Source organism: Peromyscus maniculatus, chromosome 3 (assembly GCF_049852395.1).
Source record: "Peromyscus maniculatus bairdii isolate BWxNUB_F1_BW_parent chromosome 3, HU_Pman_BW_mat_3.1, whole genome shotgun sequence".
Classification (NCBI taxonomy): Eukaryota; Metazoa; Chordata; class Mammalia; order Rodentia; family Cricetidae; genus Peromyscus; species Peromyscus maniculatus.
This window is the reverse complement of record NC_134854.1, coordinates 155,600,281-155,626,814: the sequence shown is the minus strand read 5'-3', so window position 1 is coordinate 155,626,814 and position 26,534 is coordinate 155,600,281. Positions and strand designations below refer to the sequence as shown.

The 26,534-nt window shown below is 45.8% G+C and overlaps 2 protein-coding genes and 1 long non-coding RNA gene across 7 annotated transcripts in view; 2 read left to right on the top strand and 1 right to left on the bottom strand.

The window, feature by feature from the left end:
* Positions 1–7,549: 7,549 nt before the first annotated feature.
* Positions 7,550–22,740, top strand: Gsg1 (germ cell associated 1). 4 transcript variants are annotated; one of them, XM_042274193.2, is made up of 7 exons: positions 7,550–7,821; positions 8,572–8,631; positions 16,701–17,019; positions 17,562–17,732; positions 18,406–18,558; positions 19,605–19,716; positions 22,328–22,740. In XM_042274193.2, the coding sequence occupies exons 3-7, from the start codon at positions 16,701–16,703 to the stop codon at positions 22,665–22,667; spliced, it is 1,095 nt and encodes a 364-aa protein (XP_042130127.1). In that variant the 5' UTR covers positions 7,550–7,821; positions 8,572–8,631; the 3' UTR covers positions 22,668–22,740. The 4 variants fall into 4 exon arrangements, with proteins under 4 accessions (XP_042130127.1, XP_006976583.1, XP_076424213.1 ...); XM_076568098.1 differs by having other exon boundaries at positions 7,597–7,821; positions 17,562–17,609; XM_006976521.3 differs by lacking the exon at positions 8,572–8,631 and having other exon boundaries at positions 7,556–7,821.
* On the top strand, positions 13,189–14,443 carry LOC143272552 (uncharacterized). The gene is made up of 2 exons (XR_013050204.1): positions 13,189–13,276; positions 14,240–14,443. It is a non-coding gene; the product is annotated as an uncharacterized LOC143272552 (long non-coding RNA).
* Positions 22,741–23,877: 1,137 nt separating the features above from the next.
* The window catches only part of Fam234b (family with sequence similarity 234 member B), a 49,129-nt gene continuing 46,472 nt past the window's right edge, over positions 23,878–26,534 (bottom strand). The window contains exon 13 of one of the 2 annotated variants that reach the window (XM_006976525.3): positions 23,878–26,249. In XM_006976525.3, coding sequence (XP_006976587.1) covers positions 26,244–26,249 — 6 coding nt within the window. In that variant the 3' untranslated portion in view covers positions 23,878–26,243. The remainder of the gene's footprint in view (positions 26,250–26,534) is intronic. The other variant, XM_015995428.3, reaches the window with a different exon arrangement.

Here is a 26,534-nt window from a genome sequence, read left to right as displayed (position 1 = left end):
AGAAAACATAAAGAAAATTTTTTGGCAAACTTCTATTAATGAACAAAGACCAAAATTAACGATAAAAATAAATGGTGTTTTGTTGTCTGGTCTGGTAGACACAGGTGCGGACGTTACCATAATTGCACCAGAATTTTGGCATCCAACTTGGCCTCTTCAGGAGGTAAACGTTCAACTGTTAGGAATTGGGACATTATCTCAGGTGAAACAGAGTGCAAGATGGCTCGAATGTATAGGTCCAGAAGGACAGAGAGGAAAATTAAAACCATATGTGGCTAACATAACTATGAACCTGTGGGGTCGAGACTTGTTGCAACAATGGAATACTCAGATTAACATCCCTCCAATCTCAGAAACAAATCATAAACTAGCACATGTTACTGAGAGAAATATTAGAAGATATTGTTCTAATGAGTGGTCACCAGCCATCCATATTATACAAGAACAGGGCACAATAACTGATGATCTTCCAAAGACACCAACAGCTCTACCTTTAAAATGGTTAACAGACAAGCCTGTATGGGTCCAGCAATGGCCTTTAACAACAGAGAAACTCCAGGCTTTAGAAGAGCTGGTAGAAGAACAGTTAAATGCTCAGCATATTGAAGAATCAACCAGCCCTTGGAATTCTCCTGTATTTGTTATTAAAAAGAAATCTGGTAAATGGAGAATGGTAACAGACCTTAGAGCAATTAACAAAGTAATTCAGCCAATGGGCTCTCTACAATCTGGGATGCCTTTGCCTACTCTGTTACCAAAAGGATGGCCTCTCATAGTTATTGATTTAAAAGACTGTTTCTTTTCAATACCCTTACAAGAAAAAGACAAAGAAAGATTTGCTTTTACAGTGCCTACTTATAATAATTCTCAACCGGTTAAAAGATTTCAATGGAGGGTCCTCCCACAGGGAATGTTGAATAGCCCAACTCTGTGCCAATATTTTGTACAACAGCCATTGGAAGTGATACGTAAAAAATTTCCTAAATCTATAATTTATCATTATATGGACGATATTTTACTAGCTGACTCAAATGCAGATACTTTAGAAATAATGTTTGAAGAAGTAAAGAAAATTTTGCCTCGCTGGGGATTACAAATTGCTCCTGAAAAGATACAAAGAGGAGATTCTATTAATTATTTAGGATATAAAATAGAGCTACAAAAAATTAGACCCCAAAAGGTGCAAATTCGGAGAGATAGACTACAGACTCTTAATGACTTTCAAAGATTATTTGGAGATATTTCTCATCTACGAACTATTGTTGGGGTAAAAAATGATGAACTGACTAATTTGTTCAAAACCTTAGAAGGTGACAAGGACTTAAATAGTCCAAGAGAATTATCACCTGAAGCTGAGAAAGAATTAGCCTTGGTAGAAAAGAAAGTGCATGAAGGACACGTGAATCGTATTGATCCAAAGCTGGATTGCATTTTGGTTATCTTACCTTCTAGGCGTTCTCCTACTGGAATATTAATGCAGAGGGAAGATATTATATTGGAATGGATATTTTTACCAAATAAACCAAATAAAAAATTAAAAACTTATGTGGAAAAAATCTCTGACTTGATTTACAAAGGAAAAATGAGACTTCGTCAATTAGCAGGCATAGACCCAGCAGAAATTGTCGTACCATTAACTAAGGAGGACATTGAAAAATTATGGACAGAAAGTGAACCTTGGCAAAGAGCTTGCAGTAATTTTTTGGGAGAAATTAACAGCAAATATCCCAAAAGCAATAGAATTGATCTTATAAAGAGAGCTGAATGGATCTTGCCTCGAATTGTACGGCAAAAACCCATATCTGGAGTTCGTACATTTTATACAGATGCCAACAAAGAAGGAAAGGCAGGTTACAAATCAGAAAATTTAAGTAAAGTGGTTCAAAGTCCGTATAATTCAGTACAAAAATCAGAATTGTATGCTATTCTGTTGGTATTAATGGATTTTTCAGAACCTCTCAACATAGTAACTGACTCTCAGTATGCTGAAAGAGTGGTGTTACATATTGAGACTGCAGAATTTATCCCTGATGCTTCAGAATTAACTTCACTATTTATTCAATTACAAGATACAATCAGGAAAAGGAATCATCCTTTATATATAACTCACATTCGATCCCATACTGGTCTGCCAGGCCCTCTAGCACAAGGCAATGATGAGATTGATAAACTATTGATAGGAAATGTGCTGGAGGCCTCAGAATTTCATAAAAAACATCACGTTAATAGTAAAGGTTTAAAAAAGGATTTTTCCATAACCTGGCAACAAGCCAAAGAAATAGTAAAGAAATGTCCTACTTGTTCCTTCTACAATCAAACACCATTACCAGCAGGATGTAACCCAAAGGGTACTCAGAGAAATGAGATCTGGCAGATGGACGTGTTTCACTTTGCAGAATTTGGAAAATTGAAATATGTACACCACACTATCGATACTTATTCAGGATTTCAATGGGCAACTGCTTTGAGTTCTGAAAAAGCTGATTCTGTAATCACTCATTTGCTAGAAGTTATGGCCATCATGGGTATACCTGCACAAATCAAAACTGACAATGCTCCATCATATGTCTCTGTTAAAATGAAACAGTTTTTTGCTTATTACAATATAAAGCATATTACAGGCATACCACATAATCCTACAGGTCAAGCAGTTATAGAAAGATCAAACAGAACTCTAAAGGATATGCTAAATAAACAGAAATGGGTAACAAAAACCCCCAGAAATAGACTGCATAATGCTCTTCTAACTTTGAATTTTCTGAATGCCAATGAGAAAGGAACAACAGCTGCAGAGAGACATTGGATAATAGAAAAAACTACAGAATTAAATCAGCCTATATACTTTAAGGATGTGCTGACCTCAGAATGGAAACCAGGGTATGTATTACATTGGGGACGTGGTTTTGCTTTTGTTTCTACAGGAGAAGATAAGCTGTGGGTACCATCAAAATTGATAAAGGTTCGATTTGAACAAGAGAGACCTCTTAATTAGAGGAGGTGATAGTTCATCAACCAGCATGAACATCCAATTTAAACTAACTTGTATCAATAAAACATGCCTTTTCATTTCATCAGATAATAACTTGCCAAAAAGGAACATCCCCAAAATTAGTCTTGGGGAAAGGTTTTTGTTTTTGTCTTTTAGGAGAATGAAGGTTAAGGAATCTGAAGAACACTGGACAAATGAGACAACTGAAGAAAAGGGACAAATCATCTATCCCAAGAAACAGAGTGAAATGGTGTATGGGTATATATTATCTAAAAAAATTTTATGTCTTCCTAAATGTTTGTTTCTGCTTTTCTCTAAAGATTTAACACTCTTGGTTTTCTAATAGTCCCAGTTCAATTAAAATTTAAAGCTGACTTTGGAGTTGGAGAATGGCTCTCTCCTTCTTTAAAATCAAGCATGTTGTTAAAAGGAAAATGCAAACTCCCTGTATCATGCCAGAATAAGAGCCATCTTCTGCTATGGTACAGGACAAAAGCAAAATTAATTAAGGGACTATTCTATTACTAATCTCAACTCTTTGATTCTATTCTGATTCTTTAAACTTTTCTCAAAGTATAAATTTTATATCAAAATTTATAAGATTAATATATATATATACATTTTAAACTTTGTTAAGATATGAATGGTCACATAGAGTACTAACTAATTCTAGAAAAAAGGCTAGCTGCATATATATGTTTTTGTGTTCGAGTCTCTTATCAGTTTTCTGCAGGAAATCACGGCCAGGCCTAACATCAACTGAAGTCTCCAGAAAGAAGATGGGGCCCCACAACAACAACAATTCCACGTGGACAATAATAATATCATTAAGCTGACAAACATCATCCACAGATCAGCTTTGAACTACAAGGTGCTCAGAGCAAATTTGAGATGACTAGCTGAGATGATCCAGTCTCAAAGACTACTTGAATAAGGACTTGAGATAAACCCTGAACTTTGGCATTATACACAGAGTGGATAATGAAGGATATAGTTACCTCTCCTAGAATTTGACAATTAACCTAAAATTTTTCTTTCAGGATAAAGAAAACTTCGCCCATACCCAGCAGGAAGCAATTTTAAGAATACGACGCCCACATTCCCAAAGAGGTGGTGTGGGGCGGGTGGTTTTTTGGTCTTTTTAATGGGTTTTGGGTCTGGGATAATTTTCAGTATTTAGGGGGGTTGGTTACAAGTTATTGTCAAGGGTTAGGAAAAAGGCTAAGCAAAGGAGATTAGATTTAAGGTTCTTGTTTAAAAAAAAGAAAGAAAGAAAGAAAGAAAGAAAGAAAGAAAGAAAGAAAGAAAGAAAGAAAGAAAGAAAGAAAGAAAGAAAGAAAAAGAAAGACAATTACTAGTTTTAAATACTTTACATTGGATTGAATTGTTTTATATTGTACACAAATTTGAAACTGATATTGTTAGAAAATGCTATATGTATATTTCTAATTGTATTTATTCCATCCATTTAACAATGTAATGCAAATTTCTGATCCTTGAATGTTATTATTATCAACTATTAGGATATAAAGAAATGAAAGCTAGTAGTTAGACATTATCATAGAACTTGTAGTCATATTAGATATGTTTTAAAAATTGAGCAGAGATGTTTTAGACAGGTCATCTTCAAACCCTTCAGAGATCTACAGAATATGGCATTTAAAATGTTTTAATAACTTAGAAAATTTTTCTTTTTTGAGACATGTCGGCTCCTGGCAGTACCAATCTACTTTAGAGAAAATATGGGCATTGAAGAAACTGCATATGGAGTCAACTTTCATTCTGGCAAAAGTTAGCCACTGGACAACAAAGTATCCTCGAATCAACAGGACAAAATGGACAGACAGATCACGAAACAAGGGACTACTGATTCTTGCCAAAACAAGTGTGGTTATGGCTTTATCAAAAGGCATCTTCTGAGGCCAGGACAATATGGCCCCATCCCTGAAGTGGCCTTCGCATCCGGAAAAGGTACGGTGCCCTTTTCTTCGAAGGCAGCTTAACAGGCAGAGGGCCGATGGATTCTGTTGTACAATGGAACAGCAGCTGAAAGCTCATGCCTCTCAAAAGTAGACTGGCATTTAATAGAGGGATGTGGAGAAGAAGGGGATGCTGAGATGAAGCCATATATACACAGCCAAGAAGAATGGACAGCTGAATTAAAAAACTGTCAACAATTTCCAGAATTTAAAATCCTGAATCATGACAGGACACTAGTGGAATTCAGGTGTTTCTGGTACGTGGACTGCTCTCACCCAATGTGAGGTTGAACTGTTGACCTTGTGTACATCCTACTTCACAAATGAGTCTGTCAGATACACTAAGCCTATAGGCTGAAGATGATGCCCCAACACTACGGAGAAACCTCAGGTGACTGCCCAGGCAGCTGGCTGTTTCTGTCAACTCAAAAAATTTTTTGGAAGTTGCTTGCATGCACTTCCTGTTTTTATTTTTGTTAGCTAATATTATTCCCTTCTTGGGTCTCTGAGGGAGTTGAAGATTAGTTAGTTATGGTTGAAGATTAGTTAGTTATATTTGAACATTAATTAGGATAGAAAGTACATTAGATACATCTTGGAATTACCAAAATAGGATAGATAATGGAATTATTTTCTCTGATTCGTCAAATACCTGTTTAGGTATTTATTACTTGTATATATTGTATATAGTTATTGTACTTTTGTATATAGTTTTTCTTTTGTTAGTCATAACCTTTTGCTTTTTTTCTTTTTATTAAAATAGAAAAGGGGAAATGTGGTGGTAATCTAATTGTATTGAAATATTATTTTGATTTGTACTGAAATATTAATTTGATTGTATATTAATAAATAAAGTTGTCTGGGGGTCAGAGCTATTAGAGCCATAGCAAGAGTGTGGCGGTGGTGGCACACGCCTTTAATCCCATAGATATCTGTGTGCTCAGGGTCAGAGCTATTAGAGCCATAGCAAGAGTGTGGCGGTGGTGGCATACGCCTTTAATCCCATAAGATCTCTGTGTGTTCAGGGATACAGTCAGCATTGGAGACATATGCCTTTAAGACCTAGGGGGCTGTACATTCAGACAGTGACGAGGCAGTCATGTGTTTGGGTTTACAACCAATGAGAAGGCAGAACAACATACTTTAAAAAAACGAACCGACAGGAGGTAGCTCTCTTTTCGCGAAGCTGGGACAGCAGGAGGAAGGGTGAGATTTTAGCTCTGAGCTCTGACTTCTCGGCTTTCTCTTTTACATTGTTTCTGTGTTTCTTATAAGACGGTTGGTTACATCTACAGGGGAGAAAGGAGAGAAAGGAAAGGGGAAGGGAGGGGAGGGAAGGGAGGGGTGGTAAAGGGAAAAGGAAGTAGAAAGAAAGGAAGGAAAAGAAAAGCAAGGAATAAGAACATAACTTCTGAGTTTATGGCCAGACCAGTGTACTACGGAAGCTGAGAGAAAATGGAGAGTCAGAGGGGCTGGAAAACAGGGTCCTGAGGCTAGAACCACAGGTCCTGGGAGTCAGGACCTGGAGGCCGTGGGGAGGAGGAGACAGGACCTCGGAGAGGTAGACTGAGGGTGATGTGTACACAGGGCAGGTCCCTGTCCAGACCCTTCCAATTCCGGGATCTCTCACCTGGAGCTGAGTTATGCCCCAGGGTCGATCTGTGCCTATTAAAACTCTAACAGTGGACTTGACATGGTGGCTCACACCTATAAATCTTGGCACTCAGAGACAGAGGCTGGAGGATTGCCATGAGTTGAAGCCCAACCTTGGTTATATAATGAGTTTCAGACCAGCTTTGACTGAGTAAGAGCCTGTTTCAAAGCAAAAACTGAAAATGCAAGGCATGGTGAACTCTCCTGTCATCCTGGCACTTGGGCGGTAGAAGCAGGGGGATCAGGAGTTCAAGGCCAGCCTCAGCTACATAGCAAGTGTGAGGCCCTGTTTCAAACAAAAAATAAAAATAAACCTGATAGTGAATATCTCCTAGCTCTGCAGACACTGGTCCTTTAAAGTGGCAACCTTTGTGCGTCATTACCTTCTCAGGAATGATCTAGAGTTAAAAATGCCAACACAGCGGCAACATGTGAAGATCTCGAACCCTCATGATGCAGGTGGTACAATGGAGTCATTATATTTCATTTTAACGCATTTGTTTTAAGATGGGAGCAGTGTGTTCTTCTTTAGACCCAACTTGTTTGGGGGCGGCGAGGGGAGGGGGGTTCAGTCTGCTTTCACTCATCATGGGGTAAGAGTTCATGTTGTATTGCTGCATGTGTTCATTACACTGTTTTGAATGGGGGTGTGAGAACATTCTAAGACGCGTGTGGCTCGCAACTGTAATTCTCTCGGACAGCAGTGTGGTCTGGTTAGCACCCCATGCCAGCCATGCCTAACCTTCAAGTTGCATTCCGGTGAACTCCCCAGGTCTTTTTGATATACCAAAGCACTGACTGGAAGACCTCAGGAGGCATCTGGGTTTTGAGCGGTACCCAGTGTGCCCCTTCTCCCAACCTGGTCTTTCTGGGGTTGGGAGAGGAGTGGGTGGGGCGTCGAGGGGAGAGACCCCCTGCCTGCCACTGTGACATCACAGAGCAAAGTCATAGTAACCCACCCCCACCCAAGCCAGTGTCCGGCCTGAGGGACATTCATCCTCTCCCAACTCACCACATACCACCTTACCCCTCTGCTGGCAAGAGGGGACCTGGTGAACCCCCTCCCTCAACACCTGAGCCACGCAACGGAATAAGAACCATCAGAGAAGGAACTGAAACACCTCCGTTTCCGTTTCAGAACTACACCGGTGAATGAGCCATCCCTCTCAGCTGACTCAAAATGTTTGCCTCACCCAGGAGGTAGGTACAGCGCTTTTGGAAGTTTCGTGAATACTGATTGATTAATTTCCCTTATTCAGTATTTGAGTCCCACCTTTAGTGGCGTGATGCACACCTGGGGTTGGGGGCGGGGAGCGATGTAGGGTTACTGGGCAGCGGGCAAGTGTGTTCAGAAGGCCAAGGAAACCTAAGAAAGAGGCATCTGTGAGACCGTGGGGCGGAGCAGTAGGGGCAGCTTCCTCAGTTCAGAAGAAGCCGAAGGGGCCACGATCAACTGAAGAGCCCTTACAGACAGATATGAACACGGTAGCCAAAGCCAGCCAGCGCTTGCAGTTTTATTACCTTTTATCGTTGCTTCTCTACAGAGGGGACAGCGAGGTTACTGGGAAGTCTGTTGGTTAACATGGACCTAAGAGGCATAAAGCGCAGCACGTGTTCCTGCGCCTCATTCTAGAGGCGGGTCCCTGATGTGACCTGCAGTCCGTGACTTTTGTTAAAGATATCTGCCTGCCCTTTGCTAGACAGCACTTTAGTTCGAAAGGAGTCAGCCTCCTGGCGTTTGCAGGTTTGAAGGGCGACTCCACCATGTCTGCATTTGTGATCTGGTGCAAGTCAAAGGCTGAATTCCAGCCCTCACTTGACCGGTGGAGATACCGCCTCTGAATCTGGCGGGGTGTGGGTGCCTAGGGAGCAGTTAGTGAAGCGTCTAGCCCCTAGCTTGGTAGTTCGGATGGTTTTTCCTTAGATTCCACTTTCCTCCCACTTCTTTAGATCTTCAGACCACAACTGTAGAGAACTCCCCACCTCTCCCATCATCCCTTGGGGAAGCAGGTAGGTAACCACTACACCTCAGATGTGCTGAGGGGTTCAAGTCCCCAGCCTTACCCCTCGCACCTACAAAACAAGGCAGGCCTACATTGCCCCTCCATCAGAAAGGGTTCAGGGACCTGCATCTTTGGGAAATGCTTGACTTTGGGATTGACAGCAACCGGGTGGGTCCTCACGCCTTGTCAGCGTGTGAGGAATTTATCCCAGGACCCAGTCTCTTCCCTGGGCCGGTCCACGCCGCCATCAAGAGAGGCCAACGGGACTCAGGACCCACCCAAGGAAGAGAAAGAGGAAGAAACCTCGTGGTTCCCCGCCACGCCCGTCCTGGAAGTCCCAAGCGCCCGAGGCGCAAGGGCGGGGCCTCACCAAACAATTCAAAACAGGCTTCTGGTGCGTCGCCGTGGCAACCACCCGCTGCTAGGCAACTGGGGCGCCGTAGTAAACGCTGCCAGGGTTACTCATTGGGGGAAGCATGGTGGAAATCCCATGGGGCTCAGACACCCAGGCAGAGGGTGGAGATGAGGGGAGAGGGGGAAGAAAACGTTGCGGCGCAGGGGAGCGCGCTGAGGCGGAAAGGGGTGACCCTGCACTGTCTATGGACAGCAGTTTCCCGGACACCCCTCTTCTTCATTGGATCCTCAGTCCCCTGGCAGCCCGGGCCAGCCCTGTCTGAGCAGTCACTCACGCGTGAGAGATTGCTCCACAGGAAATGCAGATGTGGCTGCCCCTCTGATTCACGCCAGCGGTTTGGGATTGGACGAAAAGCTGGGGCTTCCTCTCCTGGAACTGACTGCTATAGCAAAAGCCCTCTAACAATTCCATGACAAAGCGGAAAGGGAAAGGCTCGAGGAAGGCCCCAAGTCTTTTCCTTTGGCCCTTCCCACTGAACATAAATGAGAACATTCCCAGCACTCCCGACCCACCTTAGGAGTGCTTGGGGTCATGCGGGCCCTTACAGGCTGGGTACAGCTGAGAATGGGAGGTCCAGAGTTGAACACAACACAGAGAACACAATAAACGTCCTCTGGGAAACCTTGAAGTTCAATGTCCCGTAGTATAGAATTAAAGCTCAGAAGGCTGGAGCCACATCAAAATGACCCTAATCTGTAGGGAATCTGTTTCACTCCTCTTGAAACGGGACAGAACATTTCCGACCTGTCACTGTTTTGAGTGACCTGTCCTCTAGTCAGACTAAAGATAATACTGGTAATGAGATCATTGCTATTTTCTGAGCCTTTGCTCATGGAAAAGCAGGAATGTTCCCACAGGTGTGAGGAAATGTACTGGCCGAAAAATGCATCCGTGTGGAAGGTCCGATACGCCCCTGGCCCTCTGGGGTCTTGATGTGGCTCCCCGTTGCTTTTGTAGGTGAATTGGGAAGAGTGATGTGTATGTGAGGCTATTTGGACATATGTCTGTGTTCATGTCTTTGCCCATCGGTTTCCCAACAGTGTTCATAAGCCCTGTTAACCTTACGAAACTTCTTTGTTCGTTGATGTGAAGACTGTGCTGAAGTCAGCCATGCATAAAACATGGCCGATTATACTACACACATTGCCATAGAACCAAAGGAGCATGCCAGACACAGAAGGCCCGTGATGAGTTACATGGACAGTGTACCCCTCAGGGAAGGCCCGTGATGAGTTACGTGGCAGGTGTACCCGTCAGGGAAGGCCCGTGATGAGTTACATGGACGGGGTACCCATCAGGAAGTGGAGGCACAGAAAGCAGAGCTGTCTGTTCATCAGCCAGTGATGGCCAAAGCGCTTAAATTCCACACCAGCCTTTTGTTTGTTGAGTAACAGAAGGAGTTACTTCATGGGGCCATGGGTCAAGAATTCTGGCCCTGGGGAGCACAGAGAAACTCTCGCCAGGCAGGGCAAGCAAGATGTCTAGGTGGATGGCATGGGGGGGGGGGGGGACGACAAAAATACTGGATCCCTTAGCCCCGGGCTCCGGTGTTAAGGAAGAGGCAAACACACTCTTGCTCAGCATTCTTCATCATCTCTAGTCTGCAGCATACCGGAAACGCAGTCGAGTTTCTGCCTACGAAGCATGTGTCCCCAACCACCATTTCTCTTTATGCAAATCTAGTAAAAAGGGCTTCATCAAGTACAGTGAAGTGTGACTGAGGACATTAGCAAAAGGTCAGTCCCAGGCCTTGGCATTGTGATGTCATAAATGGTGAGGTGCATACATAGCCTCATGGACATCACCCTAGAATCATTAACAGTCCCACATACCAAGTGGAAATACTATACTGAGATGCAGGATATTCATCTCTATACTGAATTGTGAGCTTTTGAGCCAAGTCTAATTTTCTTTGTTACATTGACCAGCAATTACCTTTTCTGTCCTAGAGAGGAAAGGAAAAGGGTGGGCAGGGAAAGAGCCAGGGCAACGTACAATGAGAGGAAGTGAATGGGATGCTGGCTTCTGACTTTTTGTGGCAAGGCAGAGAAACTCGTGTTTTTGTTAAGAAGAGGAAATTGGACACTGGGCCCCAAGGTCCTCGAGGAGAGGGAGCTAAGCCTGGTCACATCCAATAAGCAGCCAGCCAGGCACCCACATAAAAATGCACAGTCTAGGAATGGGCAGATCAGAGCTGCTGTGGAGGCCTACACTAATATTTTGGAAACCTTCTTTAAGGAAAATAATATGAAATTATAAGTTCGGATTGGGCAGCAGGCCCTTGGAAACAGCCCAAATAAGCGAGAGGCCCTGGAAATGGAGTTTCGTTGGCTTTGCTCTAAACCCACCTCTGGGCCTCCTCACCTGCCACTCCCATCCCCTTTTCCCTGAAGAAGGCAAACTTCGGGCTATTAAGGCTTCGGGGGTGCGGTTTATGAGCAGAGCAATAAAAACCGAAGACACAGTGCTGTGCCAAGCGGTGACTCAAGGCGGGATATGAGACGTGTCTCCAAGTATTTGAAGGGTGGAAGTGTGGCGAAGGGAAAAGAATTGGTCACTGTTCTAGGGTGGAGAGAGAATGAGGATACAATTAAGGAGAGAAAAATGTGCACAAAACTCATCAGGAAATGTTGGCTAACTTTATTTTCTGATACTGCGATGCTGTGTTTCCCATGGGAGGCATTAGAGGATCTGTTGAGTCACTGAGAACTGGAACTGGCCACCAAAAAATGTACTATAGGAAATAATCCTCTAAAAGGTCCTCCTGGGAGTGGCTGGACGCCCCAATGTTCATTCTGAGTCCTGAATTCCATAAGGCTGACACACGGCAGTCTGTAGGTTCATGTTTAGGGTGACAGCCGAATGAAGGAAAGAAAGCAGTTTTACAGAGGAAGTAGCCACCTCCACCCACATTTTGCTGACTGGTAGGGAAGGGAAGGGCGGAAAAGAAGAAAGGACGAGGGTGTAGCGCCACCCAGCGGCCAGAGGAAGCCATGCAGTCAGGAAACCAGCTTATTCCACAGCAAAACGGGACCACAAAATTCTTGTTCCCTTCTCCCAAAGAAAGTGAGTTGTGTCACGATAAAGGTTCATAGGATGATACATAAAACATCCAGGGGCCTGAAAGATGCCTCAGCCAGTAGAGAGGCTTGCCTCCAAGCCTGATAACCTGAGTTTGATTCCTGGAACCCACATGAGAGAAAAGAGAACCAACTCCTCCCAAAGTTGTTTTCCATACATGTGCCATGCCCCAGCTACACACACACACACACACACACACACACACACACACACACACACACACACACTCACACCATTGTTAAAAAAAGAAAAAAGGAAAGAAAAAAGTTGCCAGAGAGAGGCATGATGGGACAAAGACAAAAAGGAGAACATTTTCAAGAATGAGTGGCTTTTTACAATCAAATTCAAAGGGGTGGTGGCCCACACCTTCAATCCCAGCACCGGGGAGGCAGAGGCAGGCAGATCTTTGAGTCTGAGGCCAGCCTGGTCTACAAGTTCCAGGGCAGCCAGGGCTACACAGAGAAACCCTGACTTAGGAAAAAAAAAAAAAAAGTCAGAAGAAACTGAGAGCATTCTGGGTAGAAGGAAAAGAACAGCTGCTACGAACTATCAATTTGTACAGTTGTGAGGACAAAAAGAATAACTTGTGCTTCTCAACATCCCACATGGAGAGAAGCAACAGTCTGCCGAGAAGGTGGAAAGAACACACAGAACGAGCCGGACTGTCTGTGGCTCCTGGAGACACCGCAGAGCCTGAAACTGCTTCCCAGGGGAGGCTGTGAAGTAACGACCGTGGATCTATATGTTTTGTGTAGTGCTGTAAACATCAAGCCCCTTCCAGCCACACCACGTACCTAGGGAACAACGAACGGGTAGAGAGGACATAAGTCACCCTTTACTTTGTGCAGACAGCCCCTCGGCAAATGCTGATCCATGCTGCTCTGTGCTGAATCCCGGGCCCCCCACTGGCAGGTTCTCTGGCATAATCTCAAGAACAGCTGGGCTGTGGTTGCACTGTCAATCATTAGATGCCCATGTTCACTGCACAGCAGCGTTTAATCAGGAGGCCCGCCACAAACTACGAGCTGGAAGGGGAGAGGCGAGGGAGGGGGGAGGGAACTCAGCTTTACTCTTGCTGCATCACACCGAAGAGACTTGTACAGATGACATCCTTCCGTCCTTCCAGACAGGCTACAAGACGCTAACCATGGCCAAGGTAACCAGCTCCCCCCTTTTATTTGACAGGAGAAACCTTAGCACCTGGGTCTTTAGACCTTATCGACTGGCTGTCCTTGTTATCATACACTAAGGTTGCGTTTCTCTCTTAATGTGCATGGATGTGAACGTGGCTGCCACAGAGGCACCTGGGGGACGACTCCTCTGTCTCCTGTCTAGAAAGTAGAGAGTCACCTTGGGAAGGAATCTGTGAGCACAGGCCACGGCAGAGCGGCAGAGCGAGCTTGCCTTAGGCTGTGTCACTGGGTCTAGAGTCACTTTAAAGAAACTTGTGAAATGACCTTTGTTCTTCCAATGTGAGTAAGGCGTGTGACAAAGGATGTGCTGTGATGGATGGCAATTCTTGAAAAGGCTCCTGAAGGAGACATCAGTTTAACTACCGGGGGCTGAGGAAGCCCCAGAGTGCTTCCCTAGCATGCAAAGTCCTGGGCATTGGGGCACACACCTATAATTCTAGCACTTGGAGGTGGAGGCAGGAGGATCAGGTCAAGGTCAACCTCTAGGTATATAGCTCTAGTCAGGTTGGGGTCACAAACTACAGGAGGCCCTGTCTCCAGCAAGTGGAGAAGGAAGAGAGTATGAAGGGAGAGACTAGACCCCATTCTGTGGTGGGTGTTCTTTCAGGAAAGAGCCTCTCTGAGTCCATTCAAGTTGATCATCCTTTGTTTCTCAAATCACCTCTTCCATAATGTGCTTGTCTGCTTGGTTGAGGCCATAGGTATGTGTAAGCCTCAATATTCCTTTTTTGTATCTGAATAACCTGGAGGAGCATGGGTAAAATATGTAACTTGAAATGGATTGAAAATAAAGCCAAGATCTGTTCTGGTGTGGTGTGATAGTAGACGATTTTCCAAACCAATTAAGGCTGAATATTGCTATTAAAATTGAACCCTGAGGTGAGAGACTTGGAACTGCCTAGATCCTCAGTTTGGTCTTTTTATAGAATAATTAGTGAAGATGTTTTACCTGCAAGCAATGGATATCATCATTAGAAAGGACACCCACCACAAAGATGTCATCTATTCATCACGCCTAATGCCATAGTTTTCACAGGAGCTAAGATACTGAACCAACCTACATGACTACCAATAGATGGGTAAGAAAAATCTGGTGTACATACATAATGGAATTTCATTGATCTGTAAAATCTGTTGATTTGTAAAGAAAAATCATGAAATTTGCAGGAAAGTAGATAAAGTGGAAAAAATATATTAAATAAAATAAGCCAAACCCAGAAAAAAACCTTGAAAATAGCTTTGAATTTTTATATACGTATATATGCACAGGTGTATCATGGATAAAGGGGATCATGAGGAGAGGGAAAAATCTAAATGGAAGGAGGGGATGGGTAATAGGACGAAAGGGTTGAGCCCCCTTCAAAGGGGCTGGTGGCAGTGAGCAGTGGCCATCCCAAAGAGAGTCCAAGAAGGACAAAGTGAAAAATGTCACCGTGACACCTACTACTTGGATTAATTTTTAAAAACTAATAAAACAATAAGGAAGGGATTGTTTTAACCCACAGTACTGGAAAGACGGTGGAAGCCAACAGTTTTTTAACTAAAAAGAAGAGGACATCTTTGAGCACTGGAACAGCACGAGACAACACACTCTGGCAGACCAAGACCCTCCCTGCTCCTAGATTCTGTGATTGATAACACACATGTCCTCAGTCAAGGCCACCCAGAGTCTTGCAAAGACTGGCATTCCTCGATGGAGTTAATTTGCTGAATGCTTTAAAAAAAAAAAAAATCACAATGGCAGATTAGTTCCCCAAAGCAATGTACTCTTCCGTTTTGTGTTTTGGATGTTTTTATACATGACCACCTTCGTGTTTGTTACTGCCCCAATAGCACATTGTGTGTGGTATGCACTGTGTTCATCCCTGGAGATCCCGAAGAACAGAGGGTCAGGGTGGTAAACTGTTGAATGTAGATTGTGCTAAGACGGGGGAGACAGGGATATTGTTGGATTTGCGTATTTGCCTGTGCCTGTGATGTTATTTACATCTCTTAAGCTAAGCAGATTGTGGCCTGATTAATTCTGATAGGAGAGATCCCATGAAAGCTCAAGATGGTTTACTTTAAGAACCATCTGGAAGCTAAGCCTGAGCCTCCCCAGGTTTTAGCATACCTTAGGATGCTCAAGACTGATCACAATTATTTTCCTAAATCAAATTCAATCCAAATCACATAATGAGGTTGACAAGGTTAATGTTGGTCTTTATTTCTGAGACAGGATTTGATGTAGCCCAGGCTGGCTCCAAAGTCACTAAGTAGCTGGGGACGATCTTCCTGCCTCCACCTCTCAAGTGCTGGGACCACAGGTGTGTACCACCACACTGGGTATGTATTGTGCTGGGGATCAAACCCGGGGCTTCACACATACTAAGCAAACATTCTCAAAATGAGCTACATACCCTCTGCCACCTTTTATCCTGAAGGCATCAAAACTTCATCTGCTTCCCCTGGATTGGTACAACTTGATAATATATGCACACCATGGAGGTATATTCAGCTATAAAGAATAAACTTACTGCATTATTTACAGGAAAGTAAGTGAAACTGGTGAGCAACTTGGTAAGTAAAGTAAGCCAGACTTGGAAAGACAAATAGTGCATGTTTCCTGTCATGTATAGAAATACATATGAGTAGATCTAGGTGTCTAAAGGGTATGAATGTGGAGGGGGAACTATGTGAGGGAAGGAAAGGAGTGAGGAGGGCGTCAGAGGATGAAGGGGGAGGGACATCATGCATGTTTTCTCTTAAACAAGAATCCATATTGAATGATGCATATTACATATGACATGAAAGCAGAACCAAAGGGATTATTTAGGGAAGAGGAAGGGACCAGCAGGAGAAAGAGAGGACAAGGAAGGCTGGAGGGGGCAAATATGAGCAAAATACAGTGACATATATGTATGAAAATATTACCAAAACCCCACTATTTTATACATGAACAAATAATTATAAAAAGTACCCCAAAAGAGGTTAGCCAGCTCAGAGCATCTGCAGGGAGCCACCCTTGGTCCCTTGCTGCCTCTGCCTGAGGACACACGCTGTAAGTGGGGTCCTGAGGAGGCCTTCCAGGTGCACATGCACAAATTCCATGACACAAGATACTACCCTGCTCACATGAGTTCTCTCTGACGTTAGTATCCCTCATGATAATGTCTCCCATCTGGTATCACCTTCATCCTTCTGTAAACCTGTCCAGTGTCCGTCACTCTGCCTATGCAAATCCCTCTGGCTCTGTAAGAGCCACACAGCATTCACACTGAAGCACAGCTTCCCCAGGGGAAAGCGCTCCTGTGGCAGCCTTGGTCATCCGTGTTGAGGAGGAGTGAAGGAGGCCCGAGAGCGCGCTCCCCAGCTGTCTCCTCCTCCTCTCCTGCTTGTGTGTTGCAGATGGAGCTCCAGAAGGGTTCCCCTGTCCAGCGGACCTTCATTTCTGCCATCCTCAGCATGCTATCACTCAGCCTCTCCGCAGCATCCCTGCTCAGCAACGAGTGGTTTGTGGGCACACAGAAGGTGCCCAAGCCCCTGTGCGGGCAAGGTCTGGCAGCCAAGTGCTTTGCCATGCCGGTGTCCTTGGATGGGGGCCTCACCAACACATCAGCCCAGGAGGTGGTACAATACACCTGGGAGACTGGGGATGACCGGTTCTCCTTCCTTATCTTCCGCAGTGGCATGTGGCTATCCTGTGAGGAAATCGTGGAAGAGCCAGGTAATTCCCTCACACCAGCCCACACAACTTGTTCTGCTTTTCCAATTACATTTTCATTTGTATCATGTAGGGGTATGTATAGGGGTATGTACATGCATGTGGAGGTCAGAGGACAATGGGCAAAATCCACTCTCTCCTTCCAGCATGTGGATCCAGGGGATCAACCTGAAGTAGTCAGGCTTGGCAAGCATGCACCCTTACCCACTGAGCCATCTCATCTGCTTTTAAAAAAAAATGCTTATCGAGACATAGAACTCATTATGTAGATCTGGAAATTGGAACTCTGCCCTACAAAGATGCTCTCAGAAAAGCGTTGTTTTCATCATCAGAGATGAAGGCCAGAAAAACGAAGCTTGGATGCCTCATTCATGCATGCCTTTTCTCCTGTTTTCAGAATGGGGCACCAGCTGAATGAGTGGCTGCTTGTATGCTCATCAGGGCCTGTGTCAGAGCAGATGGAGCAGGGTTGGGTGTGGGATGGGACATCTCTATGCCCACAGCCCCAGGGAGCTCCTTATGACATTGCCCCTTGCGTCTTTTAGGGGAGAAATGCCGATCTTTCATTGAACTCACACCACCAGCCCAGAGAGGTGAGAAAGGACTACTGGAATTTGCCACGTTGCAAGGCTCATATCACCCCGCTCTCCGATCTGGAGGGGAGTGGTTGATGGAGAAGGCTCCCCTCCCCCACCTCCCCTTGAGGCCCGTGGCAAGTACGTGTTCAGTGACTGTGGACCCGGGCCTTTCTGCATCTAAACTGCACTGCGACCGCCTTTCTCTACCTCTGAGCCCCACAGGCTGACGGGAATTCCCCCTAAAGTTGACACTCATGCAGATGCAGGAATGCAGCTCACAAACTAAGTCACCAGCACCCAACCCAGGACACAACCTGAAGAGTTTGTGGCCTGGCCTTTTCTTCCCTTTTGTGATGTTGTTGGGGGAGGAGATTGGCTTTTTTGTTGTTGTTGTTGTTGTTTGTTGAGATAGAGTCTCTTTGTAGCCAGGTTAGCCTTGAGAAACCACTCTTCTTCCTGCCTCTACCCACCTACTAGTGGGATTACCAGTAGATAATCCCTTGTCCAAGTTTGTTTTACTGAAAGTAGGAGTGAGAGGTCGAGAGAATGAAAATGTAAGCCCTAATTAAAGAGAAAGTCAAGAATGAGCTTTAGCACAGGGTTTATGAAGATGGGGCCATCTGTTTGACAACTAAGCTCAGCAGTGTTTACAGCCCATCGAGTGTGATACCCGTTCTTCCCAGACACCACAGGTGTTGATTTCACCTTTGTCTTCCTTTCCCCCTGGGCCTCTGACTTCGGGTGGGCACTTCTGTCCACGGTGGTTACTGACTGCTGTCTGGGTGGGGTTCCTTTTCTTGGCTTTTGGCAGAGGTCCTCTGGTTATCGCTGGGTGCCCAAATTGCCTACATCGGACTTCAATTCATCAGCTTCCTCCTGCTACTGACAGATCTGCTGCTCACCAGTAACCCTGGCTGCGGGCTCAAGCTGAGCGCCTTTGCAGCCATCTCCTTGGTCCTGTCTGGTGAGTGACCGCCCGCGGAGTGCCAGAGGGTGCCTCCTCTTGGGGCTCCTTGGGATGTTTCTTTTGTTGTTTTGCTCTGCTCAGTGAGACAGGGCCCAGGGCCTTCCTGTGTAGGCCAGGCTAGCTCACCGCCTCTGAGCTCCCGAACACTGGGGTTAGAGGTGCGCAGGACCCTTGGCTCACAGGTCCCTTTGAAGTTCCACCTTCAAGGCTTGGCACTTCGACCTTAATGAGAGGAGGAAGGGACTGGAAAAGAAGAGGAGGAGTTGGGGGTAGGAACTGGGGAGATGCCTCAGTGGGCAAGAGCTCTTGCTGCTCAAGTTGGGGACCTAAGTCAGAATCTCCAGCACCCATGTAAAAAGCCGAGCATGGCAGCTTTGACCTGGAACCCCAGCTCTGGGCGTGGAAGTATCAGACAGGAGGATTGCTAGGACTTGCCGGCCAGCTAGCTTGGGCAAAAAAGCAGTCAGCTCTAGATTCAGCAAGAAACCCTGCCTCGAGGGAATTAAGACGGAGAGCAACAGAGGGAAACCAGACAACCTGTGCTCACACACAGGCACTTGTGCACACTCATGTACACACATGCACACAACCACACACAGAGGGCAGCAGAAGACACCGGGAAACTGTGTCTCTATACGCTCTTACTTCTAGGTCCCTTTATTTGCAAGCTTTCTCAATGTGTAAAGCCTTTGGCTCAGTCTACTTTTCAACTAGAATATATAGCTTTTCCACAGTGTCATTGTTGGACAGAATTTAAAGTAAGATCACACACACACACACACACACACACACACACACACACACACACACACACACACTGTGCAGGCTAAAGGGTAGGAAGAAGTCAAAATGAGCACCAGCCATGACAGACTGACTCAGATTCTGTCACGGCTCTCAGCCAAAAGTTTGGGGTAATCATTGTAAAGACAGTCATGCAAGGAGACGCCCCTCCCCTAGATGCCCTGACATAGACTGACCCAGATGCTGACAGAAAGATGCCACGAAGCCTTCTCCAAGGCCTCTGTTTCTTGTTCCCTCCATAGGCCTTCTGGGGATGGTGGCCCACATGATGTATTCACAAGTCTTCCAGGCCACGGCCAACCTAGGTCCAGAGGACTGGAGACCACATTCTTGGAATTATGGCTGGGCTTTCTAGTGAGTAATCCTCATCCCCTGAACCTCTACAACCGAACTCCAGCAACCACGCACAGGATTTTCTACCCTCAGCTGGATATACCTTCCCATTCCCCCCTCCTCCTCCTCCATCAGTCAAATCCAGGGCTGGACCAGGGACAGCTATCTGCTCCCTCCCTGCCTTCGGAGGGTGCCTAGAACATTCTTCTCACTTGCTTTGAGGATGAGACCTGGTGCAGTTTTCTACTCAGCAGCTGTAATCAGTTGCTTCAGCAAGGCTGGTTTTATATGGCTTGTGGGAACTATGCTGTATGTTCTATATTTTATAGTTCAGGGTATTAGAGAAATGGACAGTAATTATAATCTTGAAATTATGATTGAATTCTCTCTGATCTATTGATGATCCTAAAATATCTTCCACCCATTATATACTCCCCTATTCCAAGAGTAACTTCTTCCTAACTCCAGATTTCCAGTCTTAATTCTACTGAACTGCTAGAAATAAAACTGCAGCCGGGCGGTGCTGGTGCACTCCTTTAATCTCAGCACTCAGGAGGCAGAGGCAGGTGGATCTCTGTGAGTTCAAGGCCAGCCTGGTCTATAGAGGGAGTTCCAGGACAGCCAGGACTGTTTCACAGAGAAACCTTGTCTCTAAAAACAAAAACACAAAACAAACAGAAGCTGCTTGGCATCGGCTGTCCTCGCCTTCAACGCGTACATGGGGACAGTGCTGGGGTTCAAAGTGTAGACGCAGGAACAGCTTCAGTCAGTGCCAGCCCACTGCCTCACACATCACCACTGTTTGCTTCCCCAGCTTAACCTTCAAAACCAAGGACTTCATAATTTTAAATTTTCCGGGGAGGAGGGGGGGAGGCAGGATTAAAGAAATCACATGTAGCCAAGGCTGGCCCTGAACTCCTGATTCTCCTGCCTTTACTTCTCAAGTGCTGGGATTACAGGAGTGCCACCTTCAACACATTCAAGCAGAGCATTTCCTTTGTTTAAGTCTCAAATACTCTTTCCTTGGAGGCCTCCCGCCTTCAGGAGTCCGTTCTCACTTTTCCTGAATACACACGTACTCTAGCTCTGGGGTTTTGTTTTTGGCATTTTGGGTTTTTTTTTTGTTTGTTTGTTTGTTTTTAATTTTCTTTCTCCCTGGAGGAACATTCTCTACTCACTGCAAAGCTAATGACCCGGATTCACATAAACTGTCTCAGATGAGTGCTGAGGACATTATTAATGGCACAGGAAACACACTATGCTGGGCTCACATTTCCATCCGAATGCAGGTACATAGGAGGCCCTCCCACTTCTGATCCTACCCACTTCCTCACGCTGCAGTACATGCTTTGCATTGAGGACTCTAATCCACCCACCAACCCATGTCAGCTTTGCTGGTTTCCCCGACCAGTCAGGCCTCACCTTTGCCCACTTCTTGGCATTAGAAGGGTAGGTCTGGGTTGGTGAGCTGGCTCAGTTGGTAAAGTAACTGCTGTAGAAGCATAAGGACCCGAGTTCAAATCCCTGGGGCCCGAGCAGAAGCCGCACACAGTAGTGCAGGCGGCAATGATCCCAGCAGTATGGAGAGATGGGAGGCAGAGACCCGGAATTCCTGGAAGCTCATAGGCCAGGTAGCCTACTCAGTGTCAACAACAACAAAAATAACTGCCTCAACCAAGGGGGAAGTTAAGGACTGACTCAAGAGGCTGTATACACACACACACACACACACACACACACACACACACACACACACACACACACACACGCGCGCGCACATGCACATGCACACGCGCACGCACGAAACGGAACTTTGGGGCTCAGGCTGACAGTCTCACTAGAGTGACCACATACGGATCCACCGTAGGGAACAAACAGGAAGCTGCAGGACAGTCCTTGGCCTGGCTCTCGACAACCTTTGACCTCCCAAGCACCCCCTCCTACCTTCACAAAGCCTGTTTCCTGGGCTTCACAGAAGGACAGGGCTATTCAGGGGTTTGACGTCCCAGGTCTTTAGGAATGTGTTCGATGTAGTTCCCGAGGGTGCTTTTTTCCTTCTCAGATCCCCCCAGCTTCTATGCACGTCCAGTTCCCACTGTTCACCCCCCACCCCGTGCCAAGAACCATGGTGTTCGTAATAATCAAATTCCACTGGAGCGAAGTGTGGTGCCTTCAGATCTGTAGTGAAACGTTTTCATGAATGACGATCAAAGGCTCAACTTTGGGGACAATTAAGTTGGAAAGAAGGTTGGGCAGAAGAGGGGTGATGGCTCCAGAGTCAGGGCAAAGTGAATGAAGGGAGGAAAGAAGGGATGAGGGGGCATTAGTTCGTGCTCACCCCGTAGGAGAGAGCTAGAGCTCTGTGGGATCTAGATTTTACAGGGGTAAAGAAACACACCCCACACGAGGCATAGAAGAGCCTGGCGGTGACAGCCGATGGGATCAAAGGCCTTGGCTACAAAACCAGGGCAGATGGAGTCCCCGGTCTGTCCGTCACAGAAGCCCGGTGAAGGCAACACGCTCAGGTTCCTACGTCCCCCAGAAGACAGGGCCTGGTCTGCGGCCGGGCAGACGGCACTTTTCCTTCCATCAAGTCAGACTCTCACTGTCCCTTCTCTGTGCTTGCCCCTAGCACGGCCTGGGTTTCCTTCACCTGCTGCATGGCTTCGGCTGTCACCACCTTCAACACATACACGAGAATGGTGCTGGAGTTCCAGTGTAGGCACAGGAAGAACTTCGACCCCAACCCCAGCTGCCTCGCCCAGCACCACCGCTGTTTCCTCCCCCAGATACCATGCGCAGCCCACTCAGGGGACCCTTTGACCAGCTGCCAACAGTACCCCAGCCATCCCATCCGCTCCGTCTCCGAAGGTATCGACCTCTACTCAGCGCTACAAGACAAGGGATTTCAACAAGGGACCAGCCAGGAGCTGAAAGAAGTGGCTGGGCCATCCATAGAAGAGCAGTGTTAGAAGTTAAGTGGGTTTGGGGAGCAGGCTAAACCCTACCATCTGTGTTTGCTTATTAACATCCGCTTAAGCAAAAGTGTCTCTTGAGCCTTGCGTTTAGAATAAGAGAACCTTAAGTCATCTCCAGGACATTGCTCTGCCCCGTTTCCCTTGACACTGCTTTGCTCTACCCCTGTCCCATCTCATGGATCCAGAATCCCCGTCTCTTCACTGACTGCTCAAGGCTGGTTCTAGACCATACAATGCAGATAAAAAGGCAAGTTAAACACCCTTCTACCTTTAAGGGTCTGATGAAGCTAGTCAGCGTCTGGAAGCTGAAGAAACAGGTGAGCAAATTGATGGTGGCTTACCTATGGTGCACTGGGATTTTTCTGGAAGTCATACACAGGAAGACGGAAACACTGTTGAAGGCACCTTGCACACTTGCATACTAGGGTCTTGAATCCTCGTAATAGCTAGTAAAGTACAATTACATGGGCTGGCTAGGGAGCCGGCTTCTCTTCCAGATTACATGGGCTGGCTAGGGAGCTGGCTTCTCTTCCAGAGGTCCTGCACTTGACTTCCAGTTCCTAACATTCATGGTGGCTAACAACTGTAACTCCAGCTCCAGGGAATCTGCCCTCTCCCAGCCTCCACAGACACTGCACACACATGGGACACACAGACATACAGGCAAGCAAATAACTCGTATGCATAAAATAAGTTTCAAAACAATAAGAATTATCACTAAGAACTGACAAAATACAGGCTGGGATAAACGGCTCAGCAGGTAAGGTACTTACTGCACTAATCCCACAGCCTGGACTTGATGCCTGGGTCCTACGGTGGAAGAAAACCGACTCCAAAAGCTGTCTGCCAACATCCACACACATGCCATGGCACACACAGTAATAATACAATTTTAAAAATAAAAACATTATTAAATATGATCCTAGAAGCCATTGGAAGGCAGTATGATTTTAGGTTTCTATAGCCTATAGGATCAGACTCACTCCTAGAACTGGTCTCCCAAGTCCCCAGAGGAGACTCATACAGGAACTTCTCCCAGGAATGAGACTGAGGCCGACGTTCCTCTCTGGATACCCACTGCTCCTTCATCTCAGAAACTGTCCACACTGTTCCCTCCACAAAGGATGCCATCCATCTACTCACCTTTTTTTTCTATAAGGGAAGGAAACCATTCTGGTTAGCAAGAAAGAGAAGACCACACATGTACAATCCTGTACACAGCATTTATTTGTTCTGTAACAGTTCACATTTTAAACAGTGCTTTCTGGCTACAGACCCACTGGCTCCTTCTCAACACAGGTAATGTGGACAGCAATTCACATTCCTGGGGTTAGCTGGTATCACCACACCGTATCTTTGGGGAGCGGTTAGGATGTTGCGCAGGGCAGAGGAGAGGGCTTATAAAGGAAGGAAAGGACAGGTTGAGCGGAGGGAGACCCTTGCATTGTAAAAGGCATTACTTCTAAGTAGTTAGTGGTCAGGCTGATTTGTGGGCCACCCCATGTGGAGCAATTTCTCCCTTGGATATCTGGATGAGTCCTGAAAGGAGGAGGAAGGGTAGGGAGGCATTTGGCAGGAGGCCAGCACTCACATCGGCCAGCCAGCGGAAGCCACCTCAACCCTTTCTGTACCAGCTGCAACAGGAAGTAAGCCTAGAGTTTCCATTGCATTTAGCAAGGAAGAGATTCGCACTTCTAGTAAGGAGAAGTTATGATGCTATTTACCAAAATACCAAGGAGAATTCAGTGATGCTGTCTTTGTGGCTTCCTCTTATCTGAGACTCAGCCAGCATAAAACAGCCTTCAGCTCCAAAGAGTAAACCCAGACAGGTCTCCATCAAGCATGCATCTCTGTATCATATTCCTTCCTACACAGGCAGGCTTCTTAGAATATCAACACTGCGAGAATACATTGATCTGGGAGCTCCACCAGGCTACCACCCACTACCAGTGACAATTTGGTCCACTATAATCTAGTTCTGAGACGGCTACACACTATATTCAGCCCTTTTACTAGTAAAAATTCAACTTACTAGACATGACCCTAGAGTCACCTCCAGATTCTAGGGGAGCCCTATTCATTGTTCCCTCTTCCCAAAGTCAACCTGGTCCCATACAACTCCCAAATATGCTTCTAGGGTCTTATGGCAGAGGTACCAACAAGTCTGGTGAGGTCAATCTGCAGGATGGACTGAGTACCAACCTCCTGTTATCCATAACACCTACTGTGGGCAATTCATAGATGGCCCCTTAAATCTAGAATCTAGTTTTCTGGGATCCCTTTATTAACACAAGCTAAAATGATACAAACCCAAGTGAGGAGAATATCTGGTTTTCACTCAAAAAGAGAAGTACATTTTCATTGGCCACCATGGGAACACATGGCATATCAGACAGTGATAGAGACATTTGGAAGATCCCAAACTAAAAGAGGTCGGTCACACATTTACATAGAAGGCAGAAGAATGGAGATAATCCGAAAGAACTTGATCATTATAAAAGTTACAGTATTTACATGAGAATGTTCTCAATATAATGCTTCAAAGGCTCTACGAGGAAGGAAGAACACAGGGCAGAGTGGTTGCATACTGGACCCAAGAATCAACAGTCCAGAAACAGATCCCTGAATAGAAGAGGAAGCAAGGGAGGGGGAGATGGAGATGCCCTAGAGAAGTCTCGGAGCAAGCAGAGTGGAGCTGTGGCCAGGACGAGGCCATGGGACTTCCAACCTTCAAACCGAGGACAACACGCATGCAAACCCTTCTCTCGTGACTGGAGAATCAAAGCTCGTAGCTGCAGAGCCATCAAAAGTTCACAGGGCACGATGTAAGGACCTGGTCAGGAGTCACGGAAACTCTCTCCCTCGCTCCCTGTGATAGAAACGTCTTCTCATGACCAACCACTTAACCGAGGTAGAGGGTCTAGGAGATGGAAGGATGAACACACTGGATAACTAACTTCCAGTGTCGCTCACTGCTGTCTAGAGAAGGAACCATAACACCGGCAGAGGGAGAACAGAGTGGTGAGGGACCCTCAGGACCTCGGAGGTAGGCCATCCAGACACACGAAGATGACCAAATCAGATGAGTTTCAAGAGGACAAGAAATGGAATCCCTGAAGCTTGGGGCATATCTCAAAAATGATTTTGTTACAACACTGAACACACACACACACACACACACACACACACACACACACACACACACACACATATACATGGCCTAATGCAAAACAACATATATCCTTGCTTGTAGGCCATTGGATTTCCCAGCAAGGGTTTATAAATTAGAGGTACAAAAAAAAAAAAAAAAAAAAAAAAAAAAAAAAACCTAAGATTCACATTTCCAAACTATCCACACAGAGTTCCCAGGAGGAGGGTTAGTGCAGGGATGGGAGGGTCGTGAGATATCCCAGCTAAGCAGATCATGCTGCATCACACAGCTCCAGCAGGCTGCCAGAGGGCAGTGATCCCCAAGTGCTGCATGACCCTGAAGTCGTCACCTCTCCAGAGAACTGACAGGAGGGACAGGAGCCGCTCTGCATGGTTCTTCTGAATCTGGATTCCACTGCACTAGATCTGTGGGAAAATGACCATTGTTACCCCCTTTACATGGGATTCCCAAAGAAATGGGCAATCCAAACATCAGAATGTTTCACTTCCCGGTCCTCTAGTTTAGCGCCAACAGTCTATGAGCCCCAGGGACCTGTGCCCTTTCAATGATAAACTCTTCAACTTCAAACTTGGCCCAAGCACTTTTCAGGGAAAAGGGCTGGCATTTTTAGCAAGATAACTGCTAGGTTCTGTAGGTTCTGTAAACCATATCTGCACGGATATTAACATCATTGGTTCCTACCCAGAAAA